Below are 24,327 nucleotides of genomic sequence, written 5' to 3' on the forward strand. Positions count from 1 at the left end.
CTGAAAATCCACAAAATAAAATAAAAGGCACTTTTTGGCCATGTTTTTTTCATGCATAAATCAAAACAGGCGGATGGTGGCGGCAATTTAAACCTGATCGCCATCTACGTAAGGGTTGTTATTGATAGCGGCTCAATTTAAAACATTACACGACGTAGTGCATCGCCTTACAAAAATGTATGTAAATAAAAAACAGGTATTTAATTTATGTAAGGTATTTTAAGGTGTAGTGACATTTGTTCAAGAGAAATGTTTTTAGTGATGTTATTTTTAGTTTTATCTCTAAATACTGCCATTTTTTTAATCTCACGACATCCGATCGATCTAAAACTCTGTAAATAGACTCGATGTCGATAACGATGGGTTCTATCAACTTTTGGTGGCAATCACGTACACACACGCGGATAAATACTAGTCCAGTCAGTGGGGAGTTTTACCTTGCAAAAGGTTAGGTAGTAGCGATTTTGATATATGTTGTTAAGATTGGGACTATTATAAATTAAGGAAAAAAAAAAGTTTTCGACCTTGGGAGGGTCGAGCTCGACCCGCCATCTTGGATTGAAGGTACCAAAATTTTTTTTTTTCAAAATAATTGTGAAGTGGTCGTTTTTACAACCGAATTGCCGAAGTCAAACATAAAGACAACTAAATTACCTACATTTTTTGTAGATAGTATTTTTTTGTAAGTCTAATAGGTAACGAGTTACAGTGGCGGAAATGTGAATATTTTTCTAAAAAATGATGAAATTCCCAACTTTGTAATTTTTTCGGGTTATTCATTACATAATTATAATAATTTTGTAAACTCATTTCCACACCACCATGAGGTATAGAACATGGCGCATTTTTTTATTGTGGTATCTCCAGTAGGTCTACTCCACAGATATACCAGCGATGGTAGATTTCGAAATTATGTTACATTACTATGAATTATGTTACTATAAATTATGTTACTTAATAACAGTCTTCGTCACCAATGTCATCTTCTAACTCATTGCCTGTGATACTGAGATTCTGGGCTTTCATTGACAAAATCTCTTCTTCTTCGTCCTCGACATCGATGTGAACCTCTAGCGAATTTCAGCATGTTTGACCATTACAGCACCCACATACAATAGAACACTTCAATCCAGCTTTCGTGCAGCTACATGCAACGCCGCATCCTTTTTTACAATTGCATGAAATAAATTTTAATAAAGTCTCGGGTGCTGGTTTCTTTGTCATTCTTACTGGAACAAGCCCGTTGGTGTCACGTTTCCAGCCCCAGTTTCTGGATTTTTTTGGATTCCATACCATTTTTGGACTTCATGGTACGTTCTAAATGCATGGTACTGTGCAGCGTCGTTCGTTGGTGGCAAAGAGGCAAGATTGAATTTGCTTTTTGTTGTCGACTTTGCGAAACGTTTGTAGCGGACTTCTTCCAAGGTTTCCTTATCCATGTCACCCCCGTACAAAGCAACAAGAAAGCGTGTTCTTGCAACTGCTATGTCTTCTGGTGTTGCATCATGTTGTTTGAAGATTCCTATCATGGCATTGAGTCTTGTGTCGTTTTGCACAAGCGAACAAAATTTTGTTTTTCCTTGGTTGAAGAAGGACGATGTTGTATCGCAGCCGCTAAATGCCTTAAATGCCATGAAGAAACAGAATATTCTCAGCCGCCTCTTTGTATTTCACACTATTCGCGGAACACAGTCTTTCAAAAGTTTTGCCTCTCCCGGGTTTGCGAAGATATATACTACTTTTGGGTGGTGCTAATGCTGTCAGCAGAACTAGGAGATCAACGTCTTCGCCAATAATGAAAACAGCGTCATATGATGAACACAAGGAAATCGCAGTATTGACAATCAACTCATCAGCATCTTCTTCAGCCTGCTTAACTGTAAAATCACCTGTATAAATTGCTTTGTAAGCATCGAAATCAGACGGACTTTGTTATTTTCATTGGCTAAAAATCGTTCTTGTGAAACTTGAACTGGCATTGTTTCATCGAAAAGAACATCTGCAGACATGAGCACCCAGGCAACGTCCTGTAACCAGGACTCAATCAGTGTTGCCAAGTCAGCTGTAGTCTAGGATCCCACTTTAACAAATCAACGTCATCGAGTACACGGATGATGCTATATAAGTATATTGTAACGTAGAAATACGTTAAAATGATATTGTGTAATATGTTCGTACAAAATTTATCAAGAAAACTGGAGTTTTACAATTTTTTGTCAAAATTTTCTTCTTTCAACCGCTGTAACTCGTTACCTATTAGACTTGCAAAAAAAAACTTTTTCAAAAAATGTAGGTAATTTAGTTGTCTTTAAGTTTGCTCCCAACAATTTGGTTGTAAAATCAACCACTTCATAATTATTTTGAAAAAACCAAATTTTGGCACCTTCAATCCAAGATGGCGGATCGAGCTCGACCCCCCCAAGGTCGAAAACTTTTTTTTTTCTTTAGAGTCCCAATCTTAACAACATATGTGAATATCGCTACTACCTAACCTTTTGCAAGGTGGAGCCCTTTTTTATCCCCCACTGACTGGACTATACGTGTTTCTTTTAAATCGGATGATAGGTTTACACGAAATAAATGTCTGACTTCAGTTCTTGGGTAGGAAGGTTCAATCCTTAGTCAAACTAAAAAAAATATTAAGTTTAAATGATATTAAAAAATGAATGTGTTATTTAAAATAACGGGTTAATTTTTGAAGGTCCAATTTTAATATAATGCCATAGTAAAAAAAAAGTAATGGTGCATTCAAAGTTTTTTAGCGCTATACAATTTCCTTTGCCCCCCGTTGCACAATGTATGCTGCACATTTCTACCAGATCTTATTGCAAATGAGTAGGATAGCAAAAATTGCATACATATTAATAAATGTCACCATTGTTTTTTAGTAGAATTTTTACCAATTTTAAGATATTTTCTTTAAACATTTCAAGCTTTCAAGACATCCTTGAAATAAAATTTTGAAAGTCTCCAGCCTCTCTTATTGGCTAATTTAATTTCATTGAAAATTACTGGAATTTGTTTCTAAGAAGTCTCTTGAATCTATCTCATGTGCTCTAGCGCGTTATATTTTTTTATGTGAATACCGCGTAAGAGTCCCAACTTCTTCCGACCGTCTGGATCCAGTGAGACTATGGCATCCCCAATCGGGGTATGTTGTGAGTCTGAAGGTAGTGGGGAGGGGAAGGGGATTGGGATCAGCTCTACGCAGACCCTGAGGAAAAAATTCCCTCAGAGACTGTCATCTTTGGAGATGCTGGGTGGATAGTAATTTTAGTGAAAGGAATGAGAGGAAGTTATGGGAAGTAAAAGGGCGATAGGTCGAGAGAGTCTGGCTGGAGAAGTCAAAAGGTCTCTCTCAACCAGTCTCTCCCGATCTGGCCCGCCACGCAGTAGGTGGGCAAACGCATCCGCCGCCAAGACCTAGATAAACCTCACCCCGTGAACCAGGGCACCTCTGCTAACTTACCAAACGTAGCAAAACACTTGGGATGCCCTATGGCAGGGTTGTTGGTTATCCAATAAATGGTTCCCGGGGCGGTGGTACCATCAATGAATCGAGTAATTCTAAAGAATTGGTCTTCTGTTAGAAGTTACTCCAGCCGGTCCTGCGCCTAAGTTAGTCCGTGTCGCGGCGTTTCGCAATTGGGCAATAGTTGTCGTGCTCAGAGCTACCTGCCGCTTTAACCCAGTATTCAATCTGGCGGAATGCACCTTTCGGAAAATAACGCGTGATCGTTTCTTTTGTTGCTGGAAATTGTTTTACTGTTTTTCACGAACTTTACTGTAATTTGTCACTGTTATTACAATTTTCTTTGTGAGTCTTAATTTCTAAACAAATGGAGATATTTTAAATCGTGACCTTTCAATTTATTGTTACATGCGTTTTTAGCAACGACCTACTTAGTTGCTATTATGATTTAAGATTTTCACGGCCAAAAGTATTTTTGTTATTTGTTTTTGGGGTATTATGCCGTGTTGCGCTAACTCCTTCCTTAGCCAACGTTTCGGACAGCATTGCAGTGTCCATCATCAGGGCAGATGTGTTATTTTATGCATTTTATGCAAATAAAATATGTTTTTTAAAAACTTACGTATTTAGGATTTAACTTAAGTTCCAAAAAATTATATGAAATACCCTCGATAGAAAAAAATAGTAAAATTACTAAAAACATGTTTTTTCTGTTATTTAATATGTTATAGGCATGAAAAAATTCACAGTGTAAATACGTACTTTAAATGCAATCTCCCTTTCAAATCACGTCTGTACGCTTACTGCGGGGCTGGTTTGTAAGTAAATAAGTAGTGTATGTACTATGAATTAAGTTATTATTATTGATGGTGTACTATTGTAAGTTGTTCATCAACTTAGTGGCATCATTCATTATTATATTATGTGTCTTATATTTATTTTGAATTATTATTTATATCATCTCTGCTAGTTAATCAATCAGTAGAAGTCTAGTGTAGGTGTTTGAACATTGCCTTGCGTTGAGACAAAAGACCAGTTTATGTTATTTTAATGGCTTGTATAATTTTGTATGATCATACAGGGTTTTCCAATAAGAGGTGTTATTTTGATATTCAATCGTAAAATATCAATGGTTTCGTTGCTTGTGTGGCACGTAGCGCCGTCTTGTTGAAAGTAAACGTTGTCCAGATCAATACCATCCAATTCCGCCCATAAAAAATCTTTAATCATTTCTCGATAGCGCAATCCATTCACCGTAACTGTTGCTCCAGCCTCATTTTCGAAAAAGTAAGGTCCAATGACTCCGCCGAACCATAAACCGCACCAAACAGTCACACGTTGAGGATAGAGAGGCTTTTCAACAATAACTTTTGCGTTTTCCGAGCCCCAGATGCGTCAATTTTGCTTGTTGACGAAGCCACCGAGGTAGAAATGGGCCTCATCACTCAAGATGATTTGCATTTGATTCACTCAAGTGAATTTTAATAATTTCAATACATTGTTGAAACGTGTATCGTTCCATTTTTTATTAATGGCGTAGTTTCTACTTGTCAAATGTCAAAAAATAACAGCTTCAAAAGTAACATATACCGAAATAGCGGGCTATTCAAAATAACACCTCTTATTGGAAAACCCTGTATTTATTACGAAAACACTTACATCACTGTTTCTTCATAAAGTCTTAAAATTATATTATTAATTTTCAATATTTCACATTTTACGAAAATATTACAACAGGTGTTCATTATCCATTACACAAAAAATTATTGATTATCACTTTTATCATTCTCAATTTAGTATGGGTAAATGGGTCTCTGAATAACAAAATAATAAATTGCTTCCTTCACAAAACTTTGGTTATTTTTCCTATTTTTAATGCAGTTTAAGAATCTCAAGAGTCCCTAATGAATAGGAGGTGGAGGAGTGGGGGAATTTAGTTCCTCGAAAGTCGGAAGTATCAATTTATAAGGCAATAAAATCAATATTGAAAACAATAAAATGTTTTTAATCTTCAAAATACAAGAAAATGTACGAAAAAAAGCGTAAATATAGAGCAAAACACTAATCATGCTATGTAACCCTCGTCAGCAGGATTAAAGCAAACTAAACTTCTGTAATCATGTTATGTAACCCTTCTCAGCAGGGTTAAAGCATAATAGACTTCTGTAATCATGTTATGTAACCCTTCTCAGCAGGGTTAAAGCATACTAGACGTCTGTAATCATGTTATGTAACCCTTGTCAGCAGGGTTAAAGCATACTAGACTTCTGTAATCATGTTATGTAACCCTTGTCAGCAGGGTTAAAGCATACTAGACTTCTGTAATCATGTTATGTAACCCTTGTCAGCAGGGTTAAAGCATACTAAACTTCTGTAATCATGTTATGTAACCCTTGTCAGCAGGATAAAGCAGACTAAACTGTATATACTGAACAATTTATGCTTTAAAATATTGGTGACTTTACCCTCAAAAATTTTACATAAAATAATTGAACTGAATGATGTGAATAACTTGAAAATAATAATAGTGAATGTACGATGCAAAAGAAGGCTATAAAAGGCGAGTACGCATGTTTAAGAGCCTCTTCCAGACTGGAAACCCTTGCTGAGAAGTTCACCAAAAGTCATTGGTTCATCCGAAACAGCATTATTAGTTCAGGCACGAACATCCTTACACTTAAAAAATACATAGTAGACCTAGCCAAATCATTTTTCTTCAAGCTTGCTTCAAATCCGAACCCAAGTATCCCATGCCTCGGGCATTCAAATCCCGATGATAACCCTCTGCACCGCCTACCCGTACCCATCCTTAAAATCCTTAAAAAAAAATCGTTTGTGTACCTACATGATGATTAAAAATGTATACATCATGGTTTGGTATATTATGGTATTCATTTTAGCATATATTTATATACACAAATATTTGTGAATTCGTCTGTATGTGTATATATATTTATGTACTGTGTTTACCACATAAGGGTATAAAAAAAACAACCAAAAAAAATTTACTTGAAAATTAGCCAAAGGCAGCCCGTGCGTTTGGTAAAAAAAATCCATCAGGTGACATTACTACAGTTTTCAAAACAAAGGGGTTAAGTTCTCCCTGTAACTTACTAAAAAAAAACAGTAAATTCTATAACAGCCACTTTCATTTTTAACCGTCATACCAGCTGTACTTTAATATTATATTATACCAAATATTGAGTATACATTTTATTGTACTATTAAGAACGAAACACCTTATTAAACTTATTTTTGTGTGTTATTTTAAAACAATCTCTTTTCTTTTTTCAGTTGGGTCTCCGGCAACTGGATCTATCCTTGCTGTCCCAGCTGTGGTCCCTGAACGAGTCCATCCACGAGTTCCGCCAGTACATGGGGCCCCACGGCGCGGGGGGCTCTGGCGGGGGGGTGGGGGAGGACATGGAGGACGAGGGAGACGACAGTTCCTCGGGGGGCGAGGACCCACGCCCACCCCCGCAGCGTGGTCGGACGCCCATCTGATTGGTGCAGACACGCGTCTGAACCGGCCAGCAAGTGCCATTACATTAGACCTAACACGGTTTATTTGTGAATCCACATGGCCTCAAGTGCCACTACTTTTTACCTGACATGGTTCATAAGTGACTCAACATTGTCATTAGTGGCATTATTTTTGACTTGACATTGTTCATCAGTGACTCCACATGGCCAAATATGGCAATAGTTTTGACTTTATATGCTTCATCTGCGACTATGTTCATCAGTGGCTTCACTCGGTTCATTAGTTTAATAATCTTATGTAACTTCATGTGTTCAGAAAGTGTCCTAGTATAATTATTCATGTCTCCACGGGTTTTATTTTTTTTATAAATACAGTTGTTTTGAGGGCAAGATTTAAGAAAACGTAGCACTCCATAGTGATGTATATTGAAAAGATATTAACCAACATCTTAATCATATGTAATGGTGAAATACCTGGAAAGGGGTTTATTGGCGCAAATGGGATTTAAACTCGGAACCTTGCTTTATCCAAGTGTTTAACCACTTAACTATTGAGACAGCCCGATAGAGTAAGGGTTATCTCAATAGCTTAGTTGTTAGAGCAGACTCTGGCAATAAGTTCCATATTCAAACCCCAGTCACACAATTAACTTTTTTTTCGTGTGGTTTTCTAGTACACGACATTATGATTTTAAAATACTAATATTTTTTCAATATTTTATTTTTCTGTTCATGTGGTCCTCAATTTATTGATTGACGATGGATTTTCTCCCAACGTTCACTAACTAATATTTTCAGATAGTTCAATTATATTGTCACTGCATGGTTAGGTCACCCTCATGGCTCTCTCCTTCCGTAATTGACCATGACTCCTTTGAAGGTTACGTTGGATTCCAGACGGACTATTCATGAAAATAAACAATGTTAATAGATTAAGAAGTGTGACCCGTAAATAATGCTAACCTGTGCGGCGAGTGCTTACAGTTTAGGCTGTGAAACAATGGAAATAGTAATTATTCTTTCTTACATCTCGTCTTTCTCTGGATTCAGTTTTACTATTGTAACAATATGATTTTGAAATACCTGACTCTAGCTCAGTTATGATTAAATAAATAATGCAGTTTATACTTCACCTTTCAACGTGACTTTGGATTTTAATAATGGTTTAATTCTTATACTTAACCTTTTGGCTGCGTAAGTGCGTCGTGTCTGCCGTGTATGTGCATGCCAACACTTTCATTTCAGTTTTGATGCACGAAGAAGTGAGATGCCCCAATTCAAACTAAAAAATATTGATTCAAATACTCTTATAAATTTAATTCGTCATACTGCCTCAGGCTTCACTTGTATAATAAAGTATAATTTGTATTAATTAGCTGTAGTGTAGGTTCAGTTTAATAGGCTTATTTTAAGATAACCCTAATGTATGTTTGTCATACTTGTGTTTTTGTTGTGTTTTGCAAATTTTATATATTTAAAATTTAATCTAGTTTCACAAAAGATTTTCAAAACCAACTGTTTCTCTCCTTCATGAAAATAATAACCATTTGATTGTTTTTGTTGTAATGTATGAAATCAGAATGCATGTTCTCTAACCAAGTAATTTGACCCTTTATTAGAATGTTATGTGATTTTATTTTAAGATGGATAGAAATACGTTTTGTACAAATGAGTTAATATATCCATGCATTTAAATATTTTTTAATTTAAACAATTTAATCTATGGCAATACATACATATATTGTACTGCAAAGAACAGCAATATTTAACAAAGATAGAACAAACCCCAATCTGAATTCAGTGATCATGATTACTTTGTATTTATATGCTATCTTTAATATAACGCTAGCTAAATATTAAAATTATCTTGATAATATGTATTTGACTTAAGAGCAATCTCTCTTATTCCATCATGGTTTTAAAATGATATTGTTTCATTGGTATATTATGCATGTTGCCTTATAAATATTTAATACTATTGATAACTATCCACCATAGATGAAAAAATTATCAATTTAGGCAGATGTTATTTCTCGGCGCTCGCTCAATATAAAAGCTTAGTCGTTTGTGCCTAAACTGTGTTTAGATTTCATTGGACGGGTTGGATCCATGATTTTAAAGAATTAAAGGAAAGTTACGAATGAAATCTTAAACTTGTTACTAAACTTTTAATGGAAAACCAATTTAATAATTAGGCCTATATCAGCTAGCAATTGCTTAATTACGTTTGCTGAAAATTAGCAACATAAATTGCATACGCTTTGTTGAGAACAAAGGAGAGCTTCACTTATGCATAATGTATTGTGTACAATTATTCACCATTTTGAAATATTGTTATTTTGTGCATATTAAATTTACTGCATTTGTAATAAAGTAATGTGTATTAAATTTATTTGTATTAAACTATGTATAATTACCATAACTTACTTTATTTAACATAAAATTATGTAAATATTTCTGATACGATTAGAAGTTTGTTCCTAACATTGTTATTTACAAAATGATTAATAAATCTATTAAAGAGAAGTTTATTGTTTCCTTTCTATCATTATTGTCCAAAGAATAACATCATTTTGTGAAATTGTTACACAGCATAATCTCTAAAATCCAAACAATTAAAAACTGAGTCTGTTCAGTTTAACCTCTTAAGGACCACGTCCGAGTATACTCGGGCTGCTATTATGTGCCAGAATTCGGAATTCATACTAAAGAAAATTAAAGAAACAGCTGGATTTTTGGATTCAGTACTGGAAGCCTTAAGAAATAGCTGGATTTTCGGATTAGGTACTGGAAGCCTTAAGAAATACCTGGATTTTCGGATTAGGTACTGGAATCCTTAAGGATCAGCTGGGTTTTCTATTTTGGATTGAGAGTTTGACGTTTTCCGGGACTTTAATGTAGATGCTACATAGTCGAAAATTTTATTCCTACCCTTCAAATTGGATACTATCAATCTATCAATGTTATAATATTCCCTCGCTAACTTCTTAGAACTCTTTCCACTCATAGTCTCTTTTAAATTACATTCTTTCTTCAATGGAAATTATTTCTTTGTATTTATTTGTATTGATGTATAAATTCATCTACATTTAATAATTTAGAATATTACAGTAATGAGATGCTAATTTCATATTATTATTCTGCGAGTAATTTAAAAAGGGCGCTAGAAGAAAGGCATTTTTTCGCTTGAATAATCGCGTAGACCACAAGGTTCTCCTCAGCCGAATTTCGGCCGAACGACATATTCGTAAACAGGGAATTTTTATCTAAATTCTGACATCGATTTCATTCGTGTGGCCGATGAGATATTTTGACGCATCTGGAGGATACCTACAATGTCATTTGTTAGGTACTTCTCCCCACACAAAAGTTGGCGGAACGATTTTTTTTTCATAACAAATTTGCAATCAACTTTTGCCGTTAGTTTTAGTAATGTGGCACGTCGGATATTTTCATCCCAAAAATGACACCGGAAGTCGTCGCTTTCCAGGACTCCTCCCGGGCCGAAATCTGGATGAATGCGTTTTTTTAACTAATCTTATTTGGGGTTAAAGCCCAGTACTATTTTGGTTCATGTGGCCTATGGGATGGGATTTTTACAGTAATCGCTTGGACTATAACCTATAGCATTATATGTTTATACTAATCCAGTGAAAAGTCCGAAAACAGGTCTCTTTTTAAATGTCAGTTCATTTCTACACTACAACCTGTATTAATAAAAGATGGCGGTGATGTTATTCAATATTTGATTTTCACAGCTCTCCCTTTAATTATTTTTGCTCTAATTCCTTCTTCGTAGGATACCATACAATCCATATGAATTAAAAATTATATTTGAGGAGAAACAAGGAAAAATTAAATTAATGGATGTCATTTTCAATTGCTCACATTATCAAAAATTCATTTCCATAATCTCAAAATAAATAGCAAGTTGATAAATAAAAAAGTGTCAAAGCAAATCTGACTAGTCTCCGACTTTTGGACTCAAAAATCAGATATTTATAAAGTTGTGAATATTCTTCAGGTTATTTTAAAATTCCTTAGCGCCATCTATGGTTCATAGCTTCAAATGAATGTAAGTTATGCCTAGGTAGGCTAGGAAGTATCATTAGTGTAGTTTTTGTGACTACAAAAACAAACTTTGTTATTAGGTCCAAATTTTACTTGGTTATAAAAGTATGAGCTGTAGGTAGCTAGTGCTACTACTTAATAAAAAATTTAAAAAAACATCATAAGCCGTGCTGGTTTTAAAAAAACTCATTCTTGCCTAATAATTCTTTTTTATAAATTTTGTCTGCATCAACTTAGACTTACTTTTAGTATTGGTGATAAAAAATTTAACCCCTAATTATTTATTTTCGAATGTTCTATGACAACTTAAAAATATATTTTTTAAAACGATCAAGAATGAGAACAACAAGAACTAGAATTCTTGCAGATGCTCTTTTTTTAAAGTAGCTCCACACAGGAAGCCCTCAGGAAAATAATTTCCCTGAGGCCTATGTCATCTTTAGGGATACTGTGTGGAGGTTTTTATAGGAAAGGAAGGAGAGGAAGATCTGGGAAGGAAAAGGTATAAGGGTGGGTAGGAACCTGGGGGTCAATGTGTCCAAGAGTGATGAATGAACCCATCTTTCCCACTGCGGTGCAAGACAATGTACGAGAGAGTGTCCGGCTGGAGAGGTCAAAAGGTCTCCCTCAACCAGTCTCTCGATCCCACCCACCACTCAGTACGTGGGCGAACGCATCCGCCGCCAAGACCTAGACAATCCTCACCCCCATGAACCCGGGCACCCCCAGACCGTGACCTATGGCAGGGGTGTGGGTTATCCAATAAATGGTTCCCTAGTCAGGGGTACCCATACTCTTAGGAATAGACGAGGGAATGCTCTTATGGAGTTTTGCCTTTGACATCGGTAAGATGAAAGAAACGATTCCTTTATAACTTCCTCAGGACCACATTTCAATTGCAATTTTCCGATAAGCATCTTCTTCATGCAAACTATTTTTATAATTCCCGTAAGTTGGATCCCACAGACATCTGATTTTTTTGGTAAGCTTCTACCATATGAAGATATTTGGCATTACTCCAATCCATATAATAATAATAAGAGTTTATTCCAGAATGTATGCAGGGATGGTGAAATGCAATACATTCCATATTTTTAAATTATGTAAAAAATAATTAGAATAAGACAAAATAATAATACATAGAAAATACATACACAAAAAATGCGGAATTTAAGTGAAAAAACAAACATAAAAATGTGTGCAAGCAGCCGTTTATGGAGGATATTTGAACATCTCCCGTCTCCAGAGGGCCATCAGGGGGACTCCATCCAGGCAACCATAATAATAAATAATAATAATAATACTTGGATGACTTGTATAGCGCCGTTTTTGTGCAAAAACACCTCAAGGGCGCTGTCACCATGGCAGTGATGATTGTATTATTTGATTGGCATTGTCTGCACCATAAGCTTCCCATGTGGTGGCGGAGAAGCACTCTGAAAGAGTGCACTTGTCCCTCCAGGAACATTTCGGCAGCGCTGCAGTATCTCGGTAGGCGGAATAGTTAGCGATAAGCATTATTGTAAGCGACTTTTAGCGTATGCCATCGGGATGCAGTGTAATCTACCCACAGTTCTGATGTGTACAGCGAAGTGCAGAATGCGTTGAATAGTATCCTTTTGACATTTGTACTGCAAAAGTGAAAACGCCTTGACAGCATACCTGCTCTAACGGACATCGCTCTTCTTTGCCTTTCCATATCCTCTATGTCTTTCAGGTCGTCTGTGATAATATGTCCTAGGTATTTGACGCTACGACTAACATCCATTTTTCTTCTGTCTAGCCATACTGAGGGTGTTTGCATAATTTTTTTTTTACATTTGAAAACCATAACGATTGATTATGGCGTATTATATTCAAGGTTATGATTTTTTGCAAAATCTTCACATATTTGGAGTAGTTTCATGAGTGCGATAAGTTACGGTGCTACAATAACCATATCATCTGCGTAATTAATATTATTTACACATACTCCTTGAACTTGGCAACCTATTTTTGTGTTATTAAGTTTTTTAATTAGTTCATCAGTGTACTTAACGAAGAGTGTTGGAGACATGCTACAGTTATTGTTACTACAAGAAAGTCGATGCAAGTTCTAAGAACACAAGAACACTTTGAAGAGACCGCTTTGAGGACCGATCACATCCGAACACCAAGGAATGCTGTAGAAAACTATTCGGGCGCGCTGGCCTCGTTTACATAGAACGAACTAGCATTCTGCAAAGTTCGGTGAATACACTCGGAGCACGGAAAGAATGCTCTATACACCAAAAGAATTTTGCAAGAGCGGATTAGAAAGAGCATTCGCTTGTTTGATTTAAATCAGCCACTGTTACTGTTTCAATATGATTTGCGAAGGTCACCAATTTGGTATTTCTTCAAGCACGAATAAAAAATTGCTTAGTTGCCTTTATGACAGTCTCACTGCATATAATATGGATTTGTGAGGTTGAACATTATTGAACAAAAAAAAAAAAAAATTAAGTATATAAATTTTATTCAATAAAGAATGTATACAAAACTACACCGGGAAATAAAATATGAATAAAAACACCCTAATAATATTTGTTTTGGATCAAATGGTGGGAAATCATGGCAATGGTGATGCATGGAAGAATAAGGAACTTAATTATTTACTTTGTGGCAAGAACTAACACAGGTAGTCATTATAATTTGTACAATATTGCTGTTACACATATTATTATAAACATGAACAGACTGAATGCTAATTAAATAGTAATTTATTGAATAAAATAACAAGAACTCTAATACGTACTAGGGCGGGACTTCTAGCTGGCAGTTCCAGCTGGCATTTCCCAGCACCTCTAGCTGGCATTTCCCAGCACCTCTAGCTGACAGTTCCAGTTGGCATTTTCCAGCACCTCTAGCGAGCAGTTCCACCTGGCATTTCCCAGCACCTCTAGCTGACAGTTCCATCTGGCATTTCCCAGCATCTCTAGCTAGCAGTTCCAGCTGGCATTTCCCAGGGAGCCAAATGTGAAAAGACTACAAAAAGTTTCTTGATCTGGATACGAATCAATCTTAAGCCTAGTACACACATCGTTCTTACTCAATCTAGTAAAATCAAATACCCTATAATGTTAATAATACTTCTGACACTTCCCATACATTCTGATTGCAACATGCTACACTAGTGCCTCCTAGCAACATGAGTTGTGCGCCTTGGTTTTCTCTCGTGGATTTTAGGTGAAATTTTATGCTTTATTTTACGTTAATTAATTATACAAGTCAAAAAAATATTTTAAATTATTTATCCCACATACGACATAACTGCTTTTTTTTGCTCATACATTAAAAAATATTAAATCGGCTATTAACTCTGTCTTTGATAGTTCAGAAAAGAAATAAAATACTTATATAATTATGAGAAATTTTAGAAAAAGATATCAATATATTTAATAACATGAATCTATAACAAAAAAATATATATTCGATAATTCAAAACACATACAAAATTCTGTTTTTACTCCTTCATATTATCCGGGCCTCTTCAAGACCCGCATTAATAAATCCCTTCCTACAGCCTCTACCTTAACCCGCCTCACAAGGTTGCACAACCGGGTGACAACATAGCTCCCCTGCCTTTACACTGTACAGATAGGGGCGCTCTTGTGAGGTGACACTTGCAAAAAATGTGTTTTGAACATCAACATTGACAATGATTTATAACATCAACTTGAACGCAAAATGCTATATGGAACTGACACAGCTTTACTGAATCAACCTTAAAACTTTTATTATTATATTGTCATGGTTTAATCCACGTTTTACATAATGAAGAACATTTTATTTGCTAGGATTTAATGAAATCATTTCACCAAGCCCAACGTTTTTTGGCATCTTGAAAAACGACTTGGGAGTGTTTTTGCTGTTTGTTTGTAAACTGAACCACGGAACCCACTTTTTAATATTAAACATTAGAAATTTAATTTTTCAAAATATAAATTAGAAAGCACATAGCCCCGCCACCAAATACTAAATAAATTCAATATGCCGCCATTCAAAGGAATGTCAATGTTAACATGCAACACTAGCTCCCTCTAGCGGCTAGAGTTGTTGATTATGCCACTATTTCACTGGAGTTGAAGGTATTATTGATATTATAGGTTATTTGGTAAAACCGACGAGTAAGAACAAGTGGCGATGTTAACACAAATGGTTTAACTCAATAAGATTGGCTCAACGTTTGCATCAAGCATGTATATAACGCAGAAGAAACAGATTATTATACTGTTTAGCAAGTCTCTTAGCCGCTACTAACTTACTCGATGTAACGTACACATTCTGGAGCTCGGCTCGTTAGCTCGTAAAAGAAATTAAAAGTTCCAAATTGCTGCGAGCCGGCTTAATGACTCGCTTCCACAGTTGATGACAGTTTTGCCACCCACACGATGATAATTACTTTATAAGAACTGCTTACTTACTTCGTAAGAACGAATGTGCATTGTGCGTACTAGGCATAACAAATATATTAATGAATAAATAACTTAACCATCAACCTATAAAGTAACTATCAAATAATAAGTTAATTATTGAGTATTGCTTATGCTTCTGAAAAATAAATGCAACAAAGTAGTCAAGATCTCTGTACATGCACTAAACCTGGGTATATTATATTCATTACAAAAAAATAATAAACGTAATGTTTAATGCTATGTTTGAAATTGTAATAACTCAAGTCAACCAAATTTATCAATAAGAATTATCAGTTATTTAGCACAAAATATATCAGATCTCCTAAACGTTTGAGTAACTTGAGTTCATTAGAGAGCAGTCAAAATCCTGCATAAATGCACAAATATTGAAATTGTAAATTAACACTTAATTGAATAAATGCAAAAATCATTCTTACAGTATAATTATATCAATTAATGCCAGTTTTCATTACATAAATAGCCTCAAGAAGCTCCTAACTGAGATATAGTAATAATATAATGTAATTAATAATATAATTGTAATGGTTTTGGAATAATTGATCAAGCAATCAATTTGTAAAAAACCTATTGTAAAGAAAAATTCAACCCTGGACACAAAAAATGCATAATTATAATAATAATAATCTCTTCTTACAATACATATACACTATTATGGTGCAAATACATTTGCGAGCCGCGTCTCGAATTATGGGAAAGGAATATAGCAACAACAAATAGCGCGAAACGCTGCTTGCGGTAGTTTCAGCTCGCAAATGTATATGCAGCATAACACCAATATATGATTTCATGTAAATTGATCGCAAACTGTCATCAATGAATCTGATAAGAAAATATCGACGCTGCTAAGGATAATTTTAGCAGTGTGGCGCTTTAACCATTTATCCTTTCCAGCATCGATATTATGATATTATAATGTCCTAGTTTGTCTAACAAATGCTGATGAATATCATGGTAATTTCTCGACAGGAATCTATAAAACTTGTATGACATGCGTTTAATGTCGGCCAGATGGCCCATCATCTAATTTGCGCCAAACAACATTACACATCTCCCTCACGAGGGCCTTCTCGCTGTCATCCATGTCTGCCGAACTGTTGTCGTCGATGGTGTGTGCCCCCGAAGGCAGCGCCAGCGCCCCCGTAGGGTCCTCCAGCACCTGCAGGGCCCTCACCACAGCCTCCGGACGGGAAAACTCCAAAGCATCTATGGTTGGGCATTGAGTAGTTAATTTGTTTTGTAAACCTTTCTTATCTTCCTCCAGTTGTTTGATCTTCAATTCCAAATTTCTCATGTACTGCATTGTTTGGTCGTTGAATGTACTTCTCTGGCGGGAAAGGTTTTCATGGAGAATCCTCTCCCTGCTGGCAGAGCGACGTGGTGCGTTGGCCGGGGGCTCTGCAAACTGAGGTGGTATTCTCGGTTCATCAGCGTTGGTGCTGGAACTACTTCCGTCTCCGTCGTCTCGAAGACTTCCTCCCGTGTTGGCGCCGCATGAAGTACATAAACCGTTTCCACCGCGTTCTTCATCTAAATATAAACAAAGTTCTTTCAATTCTAAATTATCCTTGATCAACTCTTGTTGTTTATTATCCAGTTCGCGGAGTTTATTTTGATACGCCGATACCTCCTGCCGCATAACACTAGCTGTGTACCGGCCAAACCGCTGCCACTCCCGGGCTAACTTCCGTCCCTTCTGTCGGTCGTCATCTAAGAAACAACACAAGTCTCGCAGTTCTTGGTTGTCGTCGCTCAGTCTCTGATTTGAATCCTTGAGGGATCTCACTTCGGCGATGAGTGTCTGCATGTGTTTATTTTGTTCCGAGGCATATCTCGATGAATCTGCCTCGGTTTTTTTGACAAACTTCAGCATTTCGACAGGTCCCAAGCGTAAGAAATCTTCATCTGATATACGCACTTTATTCTGAACTTGGGAAAGAAATCGCATTTGATCTTCTTCTGATAATTTTAAATGATGTTGTGATCCTGATAATCTATTGGCAGGATCGTGATGGACCGTCTGTGCTGGCAGCTTAGATATATTCTCATCACTGTGTCGCTGGACCAGTCTCTGCTGAGAGGGAGGAGCCTGTACTCCCACATAAGGGAACTGTTGGTGTGTGGACAGCGGATACAGCTTGAGGTTGGGAACTATGGGGTTCTGTGGCTGCTGCGGATAAGGCTGTTGCTTCACTGTCGGATCTCCCGCATTGCTTAACCTGGTATCTTTAGACAACTGGTTAGAGTTGTAAGGCTTCAGTATTCCCTGGCTGGTGGCGGGCGGCTGTGGCGGAGGTTGGTAACGCGGAGGGGCCGCTGCCCCATCCAACTGTTGTTGCTTTAAGTACTGAACTTGTTTTTGCTTATTTGACATGTTCATTCAATATTCGATCGTTTCAATAGGTAGGAATGCCTTCTAGAACATAACATCTCAATTATTTGTGGTGCAGCATATCATGCCACCATATCGTGATAAAACCGAATATTTTCTGACACACAATAACAAATGTGGGTCATTCATCGTAGCTAGTTATAATATCGGTAGAGCTTATGGTCAGAAGCAAGAAGCTTTTTATTCAATGTGCAATTATTGTTTTTTTAATATTATTATATATTCGTGTTTATTATCATCAATATCTCTGAGGTATCTGTAGAAATATGATGGTCAATCAATATGGGATCAGATCTGTCATTGGCACCGATCGATAAAATTAATGGTTAAAATCGAAGAACACACAACGTGAGGCAAAAAGCTCACAACTAAATCGTGGAATACCTAAGCAATTAGCAACAAGGTTTGAGATTGTTTTTTCGGGATTTATAAATAAGAAAACTGAATAGGAAATCACAGAACCAACAACAATGAATCGTACGTCGTACGCGATATCAGCGAAATTCCTGGAGTGAACGAGACAAAATGAGAGGCATTGATAGGTTTCGTGCTTAGCTTCTCTGACTCATTGAAATCTCCGGAAGGCTTAGATTCGTGACGTCACACAGCACACAGGAGAGGAGAAGCTGGAATCACATAATCATTCGCAGGCATTGATGTAGTTCGCAGGTGTGAGCATAAATAAACCACTCTGCATAAATAAACCAATCACCCACTCTGGTGTGAGTGTGTTCCAGCATTTTTTTCTATTTTTGCATGTCTACCAGTTCCCTTTTAGTTTTGATATATCCATGGCGGAAAGGAATAAAGAGAAGTAAGTAATACTTCAAAAGGGGGCAAAGATTTTTTTTTAATCCCACCGCAAATAAGATGACGTTATTCATATTTTTAGCTAATTTTCATTAAAAAAATTACGTCCCACGCTGAGATGTTCTGAGAACAGCAAAAAGTTTGAACTATGTTGTCAATCGCTCTTATGGTGTAGGATGCTGCCATAGATGCTGCCATAAATAAACCTGCTTTCAACGACGAAAAACTAAATAAGTAACTAGCTGAAGTCTCCGGCGTTGCCCGGGTTTATACACAGTTTTTCGAAATTAGACTTGTGACAGTGACCTTCTTTTTGAAGTGATCTTTTGAAGTGCAAAATTCTCGGAAAAAAACTGTAGATTTTTATAAAAATCAAAAGAACGCCGCCCAGCACAGACAATCTTCTTAAAATAAATAGAATCATTTAGATATTGATTATTTCGTTCCCCGTTTACACATTTAAAACAATAGATTATAAATTATAATAACGTAAACAAAAAAACATATTTGCAATATATTATAAGTAACTCTTCTCTAGTCCGAATATAAAAATATTTACTTGTAAGTAAGTATCGCGAAAAGGGAACGATCAGGTAGGTTAAGCACCATTTCAGTTGACGTTAAATAAAATGGATTTTACACATATAGGATAACTAATAACTTTCATCCCCGAGTTATAAAATATTAGAATATTCATTAAGCAAAGCTCAAACTGTTGCCAGCGCAACAATGGTGAACTTAGCTAGAGAACGGGAGTCAACCCACAACGCCTGGGTGAACCTGTGTGTGTCCGAAGCTTTATACCACCTGGCCACAGACTGGTAAAAGAAAAAATGTAATCACTAAAAAAAAAAAATCAGAAAAATGTTTCATGTAAACTTTTCAGATTCAGAAAACTAATAATTTCACAACCTGCCCCGATGTCGTGTCATTTTGTTTACCATTACCCAGTACCTAAATATGGTTGGTTGAAAAAAACATAGTAATGGGTTCGTGATTCAGATTTCGCTTTATTTATTATCATGGCAAACTTGAAATGTCATAAAAACCTTTGCATGTGTAAACACCAGATTATTTGGGAATCAAGAATCAAGTTTCCGGGTCAAGGATTTCCAAAGCGTACAGTCGGAGCCGGAGCGATAATTTCCCACATTCTCTTGAAATCCGCCGGACTGCCGGTCGGGCTGTCATTTTACTTGATAAATTGTTATTAAAATCGGTGCCATGGATGATTTTTGTGGTTCTGAATTCTGGGTGAGTTTTTTCTATTCAAGATTATTACCGTTATTTAATCTTAACCTGAAGAAACCCCCGGGAAAGTTACTTTCTGTTATGATATAGTGATACATTATTCGCAGTAATTCAAACTTTCCGCGATGCTACCATTACCATTTTAATAGTGCTTTCCTTTAATGACCTACGCGTTTGCATTCTGTTTAATGAAATTCTCACGTTCTGTAATGATACTTTAACTTTTAACACAGTTCTGCAAATATGTAGAATTGAGCTGTCATTTGCCTGTTTTTGGTATTTTTTTTGCTTTAGGATAAACGTCAAATTACACAACATTGCGCAAGTGAGACCCGTGATAGTTGCAAGTGTCGCCGTGTAGTTATATTATAGTCGTGAAATCACATTTTAATTGATAAATTAAAATCATTTTTGTATCTATTCAAAAAACTTTTAAAAGTCGTTGGATCAGTCACCACACATATCCAAATTTTTAGCTAAATAATATATTAAATTTGTGAAACCATAAATAACATTATTGATTGGGTTGTGAAGTATTTAAATATTATTCTCTAAGTTACCCACCCTATATTGCCTATACAGTTTTTTTAAATCTAAGTAACCGGTGTATCTTGCCAATTGATAAGGTGGTTGCTAAATTATATTGCTATTGGTTTTCCCCTTAAACTGTGAAAAAGTGCATTGTGAAGTTCTTTGATTGCATTTCATATAAATTACGTGCGAATTGCTAATATGGTGAAATATGAATATGAAAATACCACTCATCTCTATTAGAGATTTTAATAACTTTTACCTACTTGACATATTTGTAAAAGTAAGGTAACCTTGCAACTCTAATAAAGTATATTGATACATAAATGTAATCAAATTGAATTTTTATTAAGAACCAAACAAATAGTTCTGCATAAAGGGTATTTCTCCTTAGTAGGTAATAATTTAATTGTTTACACATCAATAATTTATATATATTTATAAGTAGTGCGAAATGGCGGGATGTTGTTTATCTTAAGTTCATTGTTAATAAGTATCATTTAAAAATCTATCAAATATATTTAATTTCTATACTTTCAACTTTATTTATTAAGACATACACAGTGCAATAAGATACAGTTAAGGATATTTTTCATTATTACATAGTTGTAGTACCTATTACTTATAAAATATCATTACGTAATTTCGCCTGAGATTGTTCTGAAAACTTAACTAATGATTTTAAGTTAAAATTAATGAATTTTAATTTAAATTAATGTATGATTAGGTAATAGTTATAAAAGGACGAAAGTGTGTGCATAGCCATAAAGTTGCTGAATTCCGCTGCACATAATTTTTTTATATAACATTTGATATTCAACTTAATTACTACTGGAAACAACTATTTAAGACAGGGGAGATGGAAACACCTGCACAAAATAGATTATTAGGTTCTTAGTTTGGGTTATTCAAATAGTTTATCCATATTTCCTAACCTTCACACTTAACTTTGATTGAGAAAATATTTAACTGTAATGCATCTTTTACCATCTCTCCCGACATAAATATTTGAGAGATATTGTTTCTTGTACTAATTAAGTTGAAACCAAGTATTATTTTTGGTAAATATTCGGGATTGCTGGCCACGCTTAATACTTTTTTTTTAAATAAAACATTTCGATTCACTTTAATTACTATAAAAGGCAATAATCTGCATCTGGGAATCTTTAATTTTCACATTCTAATTTTTAATTACGTAAAATCAAAATTGTATTGGATGACAACCATTTACAATAATTTCTGTCAACGATATTTTCATATGTTGGTATTCCCAATACTACATGCGAGTCTAGAAGAAAGGTTAGTACCATTTATTTCATATTAGCTAGGCACTATTTTGGCGGAACACTGAAAAATAAAATTAGGGCATTAATGCAAGTTTTTTTTAAAATTTATGTAAAAAAAACCGAATCTAACTTAACTTAACCTAACCTATCCTTACCTTATCTAACCTAACCTAACATATACTAATGAAACCCAACCTAACCTGACCTATACTAACCTAACCTAACCTAAACTAATCTTTACTCACCTAACCTATATTAAATTAACCTAACCTAATCTACCCTATAATAACCTAAACTTATTTAAAAACATGCTTAAATACCTTTATTTTATTTCCAAGTTCTTCCAAAATAGTACCTACCTAAATTGCATAGAGTAAAATGGTAATAAACTGTATAGTATTAGGAATACCAACAAGAAAATGTCAAAAACAGAAATTATTTTGGCTGTCATCCCATACAATCCCATATAACAAAAGTGAATGTTCATTTTCAGCAGAATTCCGCAACTTTTTATGTGATACATTATTTTTTGTTTGTTTAAAAATGAGCGCTGTCATCTTATGTCTATTAACTGCAAATATCATCGGTGTTTTATTACTGAGTAAGTTTAGTAGCATGTGCCAAGTGGATAGAGGGTAAATCTGTATCTCGCAATCTAACTTTTGCAAGTCATTCTTTCATAATGACTGCGTACATACATGTTTATCTTCAACATTTCACCTTACATTCTTGTATTTCCAAATAATATACTGGGGACAGTAATTAGTTATAATCTCAATTCAGCATAGTAATACACTACAAATTCAATTTTCAAAAATAATGAAACAACATGTTTTTGTTCCCCCCTTTTCCATTTGTCATCAAAGGACAATTTAACTAGGCTGCTAAATAATTCATTTGATATGAGGTCAAAAATATTTTATTTTTTTTCAAAATTCATTCAGTAAAAATTACTATTTATTTATTCCTCGGCAGTTTGGAACATAGATTTTCGATATCCTTTCCAAATTAAACTTTTAGAAAAATAATGCTGTTTTTTGCAGAAGTTTTCAGGTATATATGGAATAATGTGTAAGCTTAGGTCTAATTAATTATCTTACATTTTTTTGAAATAACACTTTGATTTAACTAAATAACTATAAAAGCCAACTTTTTACATCTGGGGAAAAGAAAATACTACATTAAAACCCCATTTTTTGTCCATCAAAATTTCATGCAATTTAACTCTTCGGCCATGTTTTTATTTGTTGTTTGACATATTCATATTAGCGTGGCCAGCGATTCTAAAAGTTTACTAATAGTTATAAACAAATCCAGTGTATGAGTTTTATATAATTAGTATAGGGCAAATTGTTTATTCCTCTTATTTATATAAATACATATTAATAAAGGAATAGATTTTTTTTTTTTTTTTTAACTGTTGTTTTCGAATAATTGATAAAGGAAATTTATCAGATTATACTTGATAAGAAAAAATGTCATTCACTTATACATATTTCTCGAATAACAATAATGATCTCTGGACAGAATGTTATCATTGACATCATCTTTATCATACCACACCGTGTGTGTGGTATATTATAGATTAGATTGTTGTAGACGCATACATTTAATTAATCTTATTGTCATGGCTCCATTTCTTAAAATAGAAGTTTGTTTGCAATATTTTATTTATCATCCATTTTGTTCATTCAAAAACTTTTTCTATTGATTTAAGCTTATGCTTTAACCAGTGGACTGCCGATGAGTCTCCGGAGAAAATGCAAGCATTCTAACATTATCCTTGTTAGAATAATTTTTGATGCGATTTTAACCTTAATGCTTCGAAAAATGTATAAAAAACAAAAACAGCTTCATCTGTGCTAATAAAACTTTAGGTTCCACTTTTGATTTTTATAAATGGCGCCTCTCTGAAGGCTTAAAAAATATTTTTCTGTTTTATGCTTTGGCCATCAACAGGTTAAAAATTATTTTGTGTTCTTGAATATTTATCTGAGACTAGTGGAGCGCACAATGCTTCGCTATTGCTAATGTCTTTCTCGGGCGCCTCTGACGTCCACCATTCACTACTGTATACCACAATGTTACTGTTAAAAAAACTACAATTCGACTCCGTATTCATTCCGGTGCAGAGATATTGCGTTAAGTATTCCTCGGGCGTCCCCAACTTCTTCTACCATTCAAACCACTATCTAAACACTCCTGGCACTAATAAGAACAATCTCTGAAATTTTCAGAGATATCGGTCAACTACTTTTCGAGTTTTGCAAGCACAAACATACGCAGGCTTAATTTTATGTAGATTATATTTCTTTATAACTAATTACTTTAACAGCATACATCTGATTAAATATTTATTTTATTTGTATAGTTTAATTTTACAATAAAATCTATTCCACAGCACATTTCAGGTGATTTTTAACAAAAACTTCGCTATACAAGTTATCCAATTATTATTACAACATAATCCACTTTCAAGGAGTTGAAAAATGTAATATAGTCCAGTGTAAGTAGAATCAAGTGGTCCATTTTGTAACTGTTAGGTACTTAATGATTAACTCTTAAGTGGTAGTGTAA

The 24,327-nt window shown here is 34.9% G+C and overlaps 3 protein-coding genes across 7 annotated transcripts in view; 2 read left to right on the forward strand and 1 right to left on the reverse strand.

Annotated features, from left to right (window-relative positions):
• LOC149421333 (uncharacterized) overlaps positions 1-9,473 on the forward strand; it is a 147,588-nt gene extending 138,115 nt beyond the window's left edge. Inside the window, exon 2 of the mRNA XM_089635950.1 lies at positions 6,767-9,473. Coding sequence (XP_089492076.1) covers positions 6,767-6,976 — 210 coding nt within the window. The 3' untranslated portion in view covers positions 6,977-9,473. The remainder of the gene's footprint in view (positions 1-6,766) is intronic.
• A 4,056-nt stretch (positions 9,474-13,529) lies between these two features.
• Ccdc85 (coiled-coil domain-containing protein 85) lies at positions 13,530-18,545 on the reverse strand. Its single transcript, XM_089635480.1, has one exon. It carries the CDS (start codon positions 17,858-17,860, stop codon positions 16,478-16,480), a length of 1,383 nt encoding a protein of 460 aa, XP_089491606.1. The 5' UTR covers positions 17,861-18,545; the 3' UTR covers positions 13,530-16,477.
• Positions 18,546-19,771: 1,226 nt separating this feature from the next.
• The window catches only part of MRP (Multidrug-Resistance like Protein 1), an 82,603-nt gene continuing 78,047 nt past the window's right edge, over positions 19,772-24,327 (forward strand). For all 5 annotated transcript variants that reach the window (XM_089635953.1, XM_089635956.1, XM_089635952.1 and 2 more), the window contains exon 1: positions 19,772-19,936. In XM_089635953.1, the coding sequence (XP_089492079.1) occupies positions 19,907-19,936 (30 nt within the window). In that variant the 5' untranslated portion in view covers positions 19,772-19,906. The remainder of the gene's footprint in view (positions 19,937-24,327) is intronic.

This window comes from Hesperophylax consimilis, chromosome 9 (genome assembly GCF_061612785.1).
Source record: "Hesperophylax consimilis isolate HC1 chromosome 9, BYU_Hcon_1.0, whole genome shotgun sequence".
NCBI lineage: Eukaryota > Metazoa > Arthropoda > Insecta > Trichoptera > Limnephilidae > Hesperophylax > Hesperophylax consimilis.